Here is a 12,143-nt window from a genome sequence, read left to right on the forward strand (position 1 = left end):
CCTCTACCATCAGCAACCTGCGTGTACATCCCACTCCAAACAAATAAATCAATCTCTTTTCCCCTGAAAACCATCAAAAACTCCCCTTTTGGGAATAGTTTCTATCCAGGCATGGAAGGTAGGGGGCCAAACAAGCCCGAACTTGCTTGGTTGCATGCAAAGTAAGACAAACTCTGTCCCCTAAGTGAACTTTAAGAAAAATCTTGTATTTTCTATTTTTATCACTTTCTTTTGCCTATTCATATGATTAAAATATGATGCATTCTGGGAAGGGACGGGCTTATTTGGTTTTGTTTTAAAAGATTTATTTATTTAGTATATACACAGTGCTCTGCCTGCATGTGTGCCTGCCTGCCAGAAGAGGGCACTAGATCTTATCATAGATGGTTGTGAGGCACCATGTAGTTGCTGGGTATTGAACTCAGGACCTCTGGAAGAGTAGCCAGTGGTCTTAACCTCTGAGCCATCTCTTTAGCCAATTATCCCAACCGTTATGGGTGGCACCATTTCCATAGCAGGGAATCCTGGACTTTACCAAGAATGAAAAGCCTAAGCTGATGCCTAGCCTGAGCTGATGCCTAGCCTGAGCTGATGCCTAGCCTGCAGCTGATCCCTAGCCTGAGCTGATCCCTAGCCTGAGCTGATCCCTTCTGCAGCTGATCCCTAGCCTGAGCTGATCCTTAGTCTGCAGCTGATGCCTAGCCTGAGCTGATCCCTAGCCTGAGCTGATCCCTATCTGCAATGGTTAATCACCGTCTGCTCTTGACTGCGGCTGTGCTGTGACCAGCTGCTCCACATTCTGCTGCCCTTGACTTCCCCACAGTGCTGTGCTACAGCCTGGACTTGTAGGCAGAGAAACCTGTTCTCCCATCAATTATTTTTGTCAGGGCATTTTTTATCACAGCAACAGGAAAGGAACTAAGAAACTTATACTATGTAATTTACACGTTAAGCTTTATCATGAGTATATGTGTGTACGGAAAAATAGTGTCTATAGAGCTCAGTACTGTGTAGTTTCTGGCGTGGCTGGGATCTAGCCTCTGAGGAAGAAGAGGAACTTTTGATTGGTTGGCTCTTCAGGTAAGCAGAGAGGTTCCATCTGAGTAGCCACAGCCAAGAGGTGGTCAGAGGCACCCCACCTGAGCCACAACACCAGGATGGCTTTGCTTGAAAACCCCCTCTCATGTTTACCTTGTTTAGATTGGTTCCTTCTCCTGTCACAGCTTTGTGTTGGGGTTGGGCAGGGGTGGGGGTGGGGTCACTGTTTTAGAGTTTTATTTCACTTTGGCACACAAGTGCTGCTCCCGACAGAGCTTTCAGAAGAGCTGCACAGAGTTGCTAACCTTACATATACTGGCGTCCAGTAGAGCTTGGGCGTTTTTTGTTTGCTTAACTGGAAGTTTATGCTCGTTGGTCCCTAACTCCCCCTCCCCCTTCCCACCTTCTGTAACAGCCATTGTTCATGCTTCACGAACTGTTTTGTCCGTGGTACAGACTTTCCTGTTTAGGGTTCCCTGGCTTTCCACTGCATGCACAGACTTCTTTGCCTATTCATTAGTCTTTGGAAATTATAGCATTATAGCAGTATTGCCATAGACACAGGGGTGCTAGTATGTCCTCCAGAACCTAGATACTCGGACAGTACTGGTAGGTCATGTGGCAGCTTCAGCAAGCCAAGGACAAAGGGTACTCAGGGGCCCCAGTATTTCATGGGGCTCAAGAGGAGTTCAGTTGTCCAGAGATATAGAGTAGGTGGCTGTCTATTTTGGTTGACAGGCTTGGGTTATGTAAGCTTTTGCTCATGTCTCTTCCCAGAATCATCTTATTTTAATCAGATGCATGCTTGATATGCATAGGCAAAAAAAGTGACAAAAATAGAAGATTTTTCCTAAAGTTCACTTAGGGAACAGAGTTTGTCCCAATTTGCATGCAACCAAGCAAGTTTGGGCTTGTTTGGCCCCCTACCTTCCATACCTGGATAGAAACTATTCCCAAAAGGGGAGTTTTTGATGGTTTTCAGGGGAAAAGAGATTGATTTATTTGTTTGGAGTGGGATGTACACGTAGGTTGGTGGTGGTAGGGGGTATCCTAGGTTGTCAATCGGTTGCTAAGTGCATTATTATTTTTGTTTGTTTTGTTGTTTTTTTAAAAATATTTATTTATTTATTATTATGTTTACAGTGCTCTGCCTGCAGGTACAACTGCAGGCCAGAAGAGGGCATTAGATCACATTATAGATGGCTGTGACCCACCATGTAGTTGCTGGGAATTGAACTCAGGACCTCTGGAGGAGCAGCCAGTGTTCTTAACCTCTGAGCCATCTCTCCAGATCCGCTAAGTGCATTATTAGAAGAGGGGGATGTGTATATAGCCCCTGCCAAGTAGAGTCCCAGGTAGCTAAGCTATTCCCTATGCCTCAACTGCTGTCTATAGAAGCCTTCTCCATGTAGTGGAGCAGACAGTCTCACTCAGCAATCTTTGGTAGGATGAGTAACGTGCAACATCAAGTTCAGTGTTCTGGTTTCAGAGCCCCAAGTTGTGCTGGGATTTGTAGGAACTAGACATGCTAGGCTGTGTTCTCTAGCCCTGATCATTGAGGCTGCAGTGGGGAGGTATGTCTTCTTGTCTTCCTATTAAAAGCAGCTATAGAGACAGCAAGAAGTCCATATCTGAGCCACCCTACTCATCATCCTAGTCCATAAATATCTGCTCATCTGAAAATTGAGGAGGTGCCCTATGGAAGGAGTCAGGCTTAACGTTCCACGTAGTTAGCTCCATCTGTAAAAACACTGGCACTGCAGAGACATCCGAATGCCTCACCTGTTGAGGTTGGGTACTGTTGAGGTTTTAGGCATTGTGGACACACACACACACACACACACACACACACACACACACACGAGTCACCACGGAAGACTCCAGGTCACTGCCCATTGGCTTTGTAGGTACGATGGGAGGTTCTACCCGAAAAGCAAAGGTGATTAGGGAAGCCATACCCAAGAGCTATACCTTTCCAGCTGAGATCAGAAGGAAACTGAGCTCTTGGTGCAGGGTGAGAGGAGAGGGTTCCATGACAGGGAACACAGTGTGGATGAAGACCTAGAGGTAGGACAGGGTGCTGTGCACACCAGAGGGACTGGAGGAGAGCCACTGGGATCATGAGGCCGTGCAAATGCTGCCCTGGGAAGTGAGGAGACATGGGTACCTGCCCTGACAGCCTCCTGTCTGCTGGGCATGTGTCTCCCTCTGTTTCACTCTCCCACCCCAGGGCCCCTTCTTTCCCGCTATGCTCCCAGCCAGTTGGTGTTCTGCTCCTTTGCACCCAGCCCTGACTTAATCAGACATCTCTCTTCTGGTGAACCAGCCAACAGTTCATAAATAGGCACAGAGAGGGGAAAGATCACTGGCCGGTAAGTGACCTTGCTAGTACCCAAAGACGAGCTGCTGCCATCTCTGCTGCCTGAAGGCCAGCTTTCTGAGAAGAGCAGCATTCACTTCTCATGTGGTCCTTCTCCCAGGGTCTATGATGAAGTAGGAAGTCCTGAGAGCAGTGACTCAAGAGGGACAGTGGAGGGACAGAGTCAGGCCTTGTTGGGTTGGTGGAAGGGAGGACTCACTTTCTGGCTACTCTCAGGAACCACCTCATTGGCATTGAGTTGCCCTAAGTAGGAGGGAGGCTGGCCAAGGGCACCAGGCATCTTCCCACTAGAGCCCCATCTCAATCCAACGCCCTTTTCCTCTAAAGAATGACACAGCAGCACTCAGGAGGCAGAGGCAGGCAGATTGCTGTGAGTTCGAGGCCAGCCTGGTCTACAAAGCTAGTCCAGGACAGCCAAGGCTACACAGAGAAACCCTGTCTCAGAGGGAAAAAAAAAAAAAAGAATGACACAGCATGGGGAGATGGCCCAGTGGGTAATAGCCCTTGCCCTGCAAGCATGAGGACCTCAGCTTAATTTCCCAGCATCCACATAAAAAACAGGGCATGGCTATGCATACCTATAATCCCAGGCTGAGGAGTGGAACAGGCTCTCTGGCCCACCATCCTGGCCAAAACAGGCAGCTTTGAGAGGCCAATTCTCAAGGCAGTATAAGTCAGAGAGCAGTGCAGAAGACATCTATCCTGCTCTGACCTCCACATGCCCAAATACAGGCATGCACACGTGCACACCCTCCATTGCCAGGTAACGTGTACAGACACACAGACATGGGGTTGGGGAAGAAGAAGAGGAGAAGAGAAGAAAAAGAAGAAGAATGAATGACTGAATTAAAAATTAAATTTAAATTAAAAATTTCAGTTCAGTTGGCAGAGTGCTTAGCATGCATGAAGGCCTGTGTTCAATCACCTGGACCTCATAAAACTATGCTAGATTGTACGTGCCTGTAATTTGTAGGAAGTGACGGCAGGAGGGCCAAAGTTCAAGGTCACAGGGAGGTGGTAGCACGCCTTTAATCCTAAGTTCAAGGTCACAGGGAGGTGGTAGCACGCCTTTAATCCCAAATTCAAGGTCACAGGGAGGTGGTAGCACGCCTTTAATCCCAGCACTAGGGAGACAGAGGCAGGCTGATCTCTGAGTTTGAGGCCCACCTGGTCTACAAAGGTTACACAGAGGAAATCCTGTCTCGGAAAAACAAAACAAAACAAAAAGTTGAAGGTCAGCCTCTGCTTTATAATGAGTGCAAAACCATGAAACCCAGTCTAAAAAAAGTCAAGGGGTTGCAGGACAGAGATAGGCAAATTCCCAGAGCTCACTGGCCAGCCAGTCTGGCCAATTTGGTGAAGTCCAGGTTTAGTGGAAACCCTGCCTCAAAAAAACAAGGTGGAGAGTTGCCAAGGAAGCCACTTAATGCTGACCTCTGGTTCCCACAGGTAAATGCATTAGCACACATACGTGTATACCCAGGATACATACACCACACATACACCATACATACAAAAGAACAACCAAATTCCTAGTTTAATATTAATCACAAATGGAAACCACTGTGTTGCTTTAAAGGATGGTGGGCTGCAATGGGGCTCAGTTGTTGCTATAGTGACCGCTTGCCTAGCATGCACAAAGCCCTGGGTTCTTTCCAGTACCACAGAAAACTTGATGCAGTAGTAAGTAATCCCAGCACTCAGGAAGTGGAGGCAGGAGCATCAGAAGCCAGAGACACTGGCTCAAAAAAAAGAAAGAAAAGAAAAGAAAAAGAAAAATCTACCTATGCCTGGCTTCAGCTATAGAAGCATCCTCAAATATTAAAAAATATGTCTCAGTCACTGAAACACAGAAAGTATGTAGGATTCTTGTACAGCACCATGGACATAATGTGTCACCTTTTTGGTTAGGAGCTGAGGCCCGCAGAAGTCTCACCCCAAACCATTCCCTGGATTCCATCACGCAAGGCCCCACCTCTCTGAATGTGTGTTCCCTGGCCTCCCATAGGGTGGGAACATTACTGCTGATTTGAATTAGCTGGAACATTCATCAAACTGTGGCCTAAGTTTAAAAAAATGTGTTTTAGTATCCATGTAGTTGAACAAAACAGCCTAGTTAGAAACAGCTGCCAGCCAAGGAAGGCAGTAGTGAGCTGCAGCTGGGACTGACCTAGCCAACAGCCTCGCCTGGGTGGTTCAGATGTGAGCAGCATGAATTGTTTGCATGCCTGAGCATCATGCATCCCTTTTCTTGCTGATACGGTCGGAACAGATACGAACGGCTTGTGCACATCTCTGTCTTCTCTGCCCAAGCCCTCAACCCTAGGCAGTGTCACTACAAATGCAGTCATCCTAGATCAGGCCACTGCTGTCTGGACTGCCCTCCTCAGCTGCAGGACTGGAAGCCCTGAGCCTGTACTCTAAATAGCCACCCATGCACATGATTCATGTGGGTCCTACCGTGTGCCACTCCCTACGGCAGGCCAGGGCACGTGCGTACACTGGGACACACCAGTGTGTACTCCTGGAGGCACTGCTCGGAGATCTCAGCTGATTGTGATAGAAGTGCTGAGGGGCAGAGGCAGGGGATCATGAGTTTGAGGCCAGTCTGAGTTATGCCTCCAGCTGGGAACATGGCTCAGTGAGTAAAGTGCTTGCCACATAGATGTGGACCTGAGTCCTGATCCCACATCCCCAGCATCCACATGAATAGCCAGACATGGTGGCAGGCCTGTGATCCTAGAGTTGGAAAAACGGACATAGGAAGATCCCCGCTCAGGGGATCAGTCTAGCCAGTCTAGCTAATTGGTGAGCTCCGGGTTCAGTGAGAGAGCCTGTCACAACCCATAAGGTGGAGAGTTGAAGAAGACAACTAATTTCAACATCTGGCTTCCATGTGTACCCTCCTATGTACACACACACACACACCCCAATTCAAATAAACAAAACTCAGAATCCCAGTCCGCAAGTGGATAGGTCTGGCAGTGTGTGGTAAACACAGATGCAGTAGGTGTAGTGCCTGCCTTCTCACAGGACACATGTAGGCCACAAGATGTGACTGAGCAGTTCCCTGAAGCAGTAAAGAAGATGGCCTGAGATAGCGAGATGGGCTCAAGGGGAAAAATAGAGACAGGAAGCTGGGCCTAGTGACCCAGGCTTGTAATCCCAGTTACTTTTGAGGCAGCCATCATAAGATCAAGGCCTTCTTGAGCAACTTAGTGTCTCAAGAAATACAAAAAGAGCTTCCTGGGCCAGTGAGATGGCTCAGCAGGTGATGGCACCTGCCACCAAGCCTGGGGGCTACAGTTCGATCCCCTGTACCCACCAGCTTCCTGAAGTTATCCTCCGGCCTCCACAAATGCCCTAGCATGTGCATGATGGTGTATACAGACACACCCACACAAAGTAAATAAATAAACTAATTTTAAGGGAGAGTGGCTTCCTAGCCATGGAAGAGCGTGTTCTTGTTGACTGGCAAAGCTGTCACCATTTTAACTGATGCTGGACTGGGACTCATACAAGGCTCTTTACTGTTGAGCTGTGAGGTGCTGGTTAATCTGTACCCTCAGCAGTGCCGGGAAGAGCGGCTTCTGCAGACTCTTCTGCCTTCCAACCCGTCCAGCCAACAGCAGACACGACCTGCAGACTGAAGTGTTGGAGGACACCCAGGCTCAGCTTGTCACCTCACAACTGATCTCCAGCTACGATTTGCCAATGGCCTTGGCCTTGTGTTGGGGGTTGGGCTGAGATATGTATTCTGATGCTAATTACTGGCTCCCAAGATCTAGTTGTTGCCCTGGACGAGCACATTGTCAGTACACCTGTCCTTGTTGTGTAAACCTTTTCTAACCAGTAGAACGCAGATACCTGGGGAGGGCCAGAGGAAGGCAGGCGTGGTGAAGGTTCTTGGGCTTTGGGAGAGAAGGATCTGGGGAGAAACAGGTGCTGGGAAGAAAGAAGGAAAGAACCTCCACGATGGGTTAGCATGGAGAGAAACACATGGGCAGATCGGCGTGGATGGAGGAAAGCAGCCGAGAATAAGCAAGTATTTATGGAATTATGGATGGGACATAGCCTAGATAGAATTTATTAAAGCACAGGCCATGGTACGAGGCCTTGGGAGGTAAGGATAGTTCAGGAGGTTAATATCAGCTATGCCCCAGGTGAAAAAAGGCTGTTCTAAAATCTATCAGGTGTCTGTACTAATTGTGACAGTGGGTTAGCTAATACCACCGTAATAATTATAAGCTTAATAATGAACATTATTAGACCATACTTTTAAATAACAGCAACACCCCTCCATGCAAGGCTGCATCTTGTGGGGGGCAGCCTCCAGCTGCAGGTTTTTGGGTTCCAGCAGTGCCCATACCTGCACCTTGCTCTTGCAGTTTGGAATAATAACAGTGTCCTGCTGGTCGCAGGCTCTGGTGCCTACCTAGCCTTATGCTGGCCCCAGCTGTGCAAATAATCTTCTCTTGCTCCCTCTTTTCTTAACCTGTTTGAGAGTGTCCTGCTAGGACCCAGTGCTGAGCCTGGCCTAGGAGTAGGAGAGGTGTGGCTGGACTCAGTGAGCGGAGATTTTATGTAAGGGTTGGTGGGGTCAGTTGGACATTAATTTTCTGCAAATAAGGACTCTAGGCAGTTTCAACAGGAGAGCCACACTTCGGGAACGGAATTGAAACCAGAGCAGGGCCATATTTAAAGTCAGTGCAGTGGCTTCCACCATGTCATCTGCAGAGGACCCACAGTCTTCCTTTTGTAATTAGATCAGCGTGACTTGCATCCACCACTGTGCATGGGAACTAAGGGCACAGTCATGGAGACACAGGCCTGGAGCTGACAGGTGACGGCTTGTGGTCCCTCGGACCCAACAGGGAGGCTGTTGTTCATGTCCCAACCTGAACTGTGTGATCAGTGGGTGAGCTACGTCTTGCCACTTTTTCTCTATGTTGTTTGCCTAGGCTCATGAGTGGCCCTGCCCTTATGAGGCATCCAGCATTATAATCTCTACACCTGTTTAAGGGAAGCCCTGGGTCAGTGGGCACTTCACTGCTCAGCGTCATATCTAGGTTTAGCTGTCCTGTCTTTTTCTCCACCAGGACCATCCAGAACATGGAGTCCTATTTCTGGTTCGAGAACTTCTCAACGTGATCCAGGACTACACCTGGGACGACAATAGCGACGAAAAAATCCGAATCTACACCTCTGTCCTGCACCTGCTCTCTGCCATGAGCCAGGACACCTATCTTTACCACATAGACAAAGGTAGCTGCACCCTGACCAGCCCTTGCCGTGCCCCCACTTCATGGACAGCAAAGGGACTGTTTCACCGTCTCTTCTTGTGTTGTGTGTGCATGAGTTGTGTGTACATGTGTGTGCGTGCGCGAGTATGTAGAGGTCAAACTTGGGACTGGGTATCTTCCTTAATTATTCTTCACCTATTTTTCAGACAGGGTTTCTCACTGAACCTGGCACTCACCAATCTAGCTGTTGTGGCTGCTAATGAGCTCCAAAGACTTGCCAGTCTGCAAGCCCACCACGACCCTGCAGTGCTGGGGTTACAGGCACATGTACCATGTCCAGGATTACGTAGATGCTTGGGATACAGACTCTGGTCCTCATGCTTGTGCCCCAAGCACTTAACCCACTGAGCTGTATCTCTAGCCAGGGTCTCATGTAGTCTGGCCTCAGACTCACTTTATAGTTGAATATAACCTTAAACATTTTGTTTGTTTGTTCTTACTCTGTAGGCCTGGCTGCCTCTGTGTCCCTAGATCTTGAACTCTTGATACCTGCTGCCCAAAAGCAGAGTGCTGGGATTACAGGCATGTATCACCATGCACAGTTAATGTGGTGTTGGCATCACACATGCTAGTCTAGCCCTCTGTCAGCTGATCTACCTCTTAGCCTAAAGAGTCTGTATTCCTAAGGCACTTTCTATCCCCAGGAAGAGGCCTGGAGAGTTGTAGGATGAGTTTTTGTGGTGCTAGAAAAGGAAACCCAGGGCTTTATATATGCTAGGCAAACTCTGGGCCATGAGCGTGAGAACTCAGCCCTCTGAGCATGTGTGTGTGCGTGTGTGTGTGTGTGTGTGTGTGTATGTGTGTGTGTGTGTGTGTGTGTGCACGTGTGTGTGTGTGTATGTGTGTGTGTGCGTGTGCGTGCGCACGTGCTCCATCACAGGCTGTCCTTACCCTAGTCCAGGTCAGCCTCGACATGAGTTCTATAGCCTGAGCTTCAGGGGACGTGGAGGCCTCAAGCCCTCACCGTTCAGGTGCTCGTGGGGCAGGAGGCAGTCTTGTTCTCCCACCTGCTCCAGTTTGTCCTTGATGGCACTGGCTTGAGAACAGCTCCCTGTGAGCCTCCTGCCCGCCCCCCCCCCCCATCTCCTTTTCTTTACTTTTGTCCCATCCAAGCCCTCGCTCCTGCCGTGGCCTGTTTGTGTGTCTGTGTGGGTGGGTGGGCCAGGTCACACATTTCCCCAGTGAGCCCTCAGCTCCTATCCCAGATACTAGTGCAGAGCGGACCTCATTCAGTAGCTGCTGTGCTAAAAATTCTTTCCCTGGGGAGACACATGCACCTCCCTGCTCTGTACACGCCCCAACAACAAACCAAAGTATGATTTCACCAAAGCTCGCCCTGGAGAAGCAATGAATTTATTGTGCTTACTTACGGAGCGTGGGTGGCCTCGTGGCAGCCACACTAATGGTTCAGCCACATCCCCGGCTAGCACACACGATGGTTCCCCATCGCCACATAGATGGAGTTCCCCTTCTCACGTCTGCACTGCACTGGCTTCAAGTGGTTCAGAGAACACACACTAGTGTTAACAGGTAGAAAGGGCGCCTGCTGAGGGCACACGTGGTGGCCAAGGGTATGGGTTGGTGAGTGTGTGAGGGAGGCAGGCAGGTCTCCACCACCATAGGTTCTCTCTCTGTCTCTGTCTCTCTATGTCTCTCTCTGCCTCTCTGCCCACCCCCCTTTCCCATCATGGGTTTTATTGAACTCTTCTGATGCCCTTTTAAATCAAAAGCTGGGGAAAATATGAAGCTCTGTTGTGAAGTAGCTGCCAGAGATGAATATAAAGCATGCGTGATGTTCTCTTTTCTCAGTTTAATTATGTGCAGATCCACCCATTCTCTCCAGGAGAGTCAAGCAAACTACAATGAATACATAAAATAAAGGAGTATGACTTTTAAAGTCAGTTCCTAGGAAGCTATACATTAGGAACTGCACATAGCTACATGACCCTGTTGTGTGTAGGGAGGGGCTCCACTACATTATGTGTGTATGTGTGTTTGAGAGAGAGTGTGTGCGTACATTCAGTGCACACAGTGTGTACATGGGTATGTGCATATGTGTGTGGAGGACAGGGATCAATGTCAAGTTCTTTATGCTCTCCGCTTTGCTTATTGAGACAGGGTCTCTCACTGAACCTGGAGCTCCAGTTGGCTTGGCTGGCCAGCCAGTGAGCTCTGGTGATCCAGCTGTCTCTGCCCCTTTTGTCCCTGTACTACAGTTGCAGATGTGTACAACCACATCTGGAATTTTCACATCAAGATCCAAATATGGGTTTCATTCTTGCATTGCTGGCACTTTACTGATTAAGTCATCTTCTCAGCTCTGGAAGGGGACTTCTTTTTCTTTTTAGACAGGGCTGTCCTGGAACTCACTATGTAAACTAGGGTGGTCTTGAACTCACAGGATCTTGCCTCTGCCACCCAAGTACTGGAATTAAAGGTGTGCACCACCACATCTAGCTCCAAAGAGTCACTTCTTAAGAGTTCCAAGAGCTGGCTTTCCTTGGTCTTAGAAAGTGTCTCCTGAACAGTCCCATCTTTGTAGCCCACATCCAGAGACTGTTTCTGGTCAGTCACTGAGAGATTATGACATATCCCAGAATAGGACTGTCCATTCCCACCCCACCCCCACCCCATCTGCAGGTGGGCTCTTCTGTTCTTCATTTGTACAGTGGGGTCCCATTGGAGGCCCTTCTGTGTTTCTTATGACTGTCTCCTCTTAGCTGTGGGTGACATGAGGTCCTCCCCAGGTGTTCCTTAGAGGGGGTAACACAAGACTACCAGGGAAGGACAACTATATCCCAGCAGATAGTTTAAGAGCTTATTAACGTCCTCCCTAAATATGACTGGATTATTGTTCTGTGCTCCACCGAGGGCTGGGCATAGCCACCTGATTGATCAGACGCCACAGACTTCCCTCTTCCTGGCATTGGTCCATGCTTCCTGTCTCCTAGGCACGTGGCCTAACAACACTGCACCCAGCCGTGGGGACATCGGTGTTGAGCATTGGGAAAGAGGGTGAAGGATTAGTTGAGAAAATGGGAGTCGAAGCCCATGTGAGCATGGAGGGAAGGAATGAGCTCTGAAATGCAAAAGCTGTGTAGGCCTTGTTTGTGAAGGCAGGTGCAAGCCAACCAAAGAGGAAGGCCTGGGGCAATGGCTCAGTTGGTGGAGCACTGGGCCATTCAAGCATGAGGACCTCTAGGAATGCAGAGACAGGTGATCCCTGAGGCTTCCTGGCCAGCTAGCCTAGACTAACAAGTGGTTTCCAGGCCACTGAAAGACCCTATCTATTTTTTTAAAGGCAAACAGTTCCTGAGAAGTGACACTCTGGCCTCTGAGATTGATCTCGGTGTTAGAGCCCTGCCTGACATGCAGACACCTTTGGCCCTGCAGAAACAAAAACAAACTGACATGTTCACAGT

The 12,143-nt window shown here is 48.9% G+C and overlaps 1 protein-coding gene across 1 annotated transcript in view; it reads left to right on the forward strand.

Annotated features, from left to right (window-relative positions):
• The window catches only part of VPS35L (VPS35 endosomal protein sorting factor like), a 106,593-nt gene that overhangs the window by 88,891 nt on the left and 5,559 nt on the right, over nucleotides 1–12,143 (forward strand). The window contains exon 28 of the mRNA XM_084773409.1: nucleotides 8,518–8,683. Within this exon, the coding sequence (XP_084629535.1) occupies nucleotides 8,518–8,683 (166 nt within the window). The remainder of the gene's footprint in view (nucleotides 1–8,517; nucleotides 8,684–12,143) is intronic.

This window comes from Acomys minous (assembly GCF_964271855.1).
Source record: "Acomys minous genome assembly, chromosome: 2".
Classification (NCBI taxonomy): Eukaryota; Metazoa; Chordata; class Mammalia; order Rodentia; family Muridae; genus Acomys; species Acomys minous.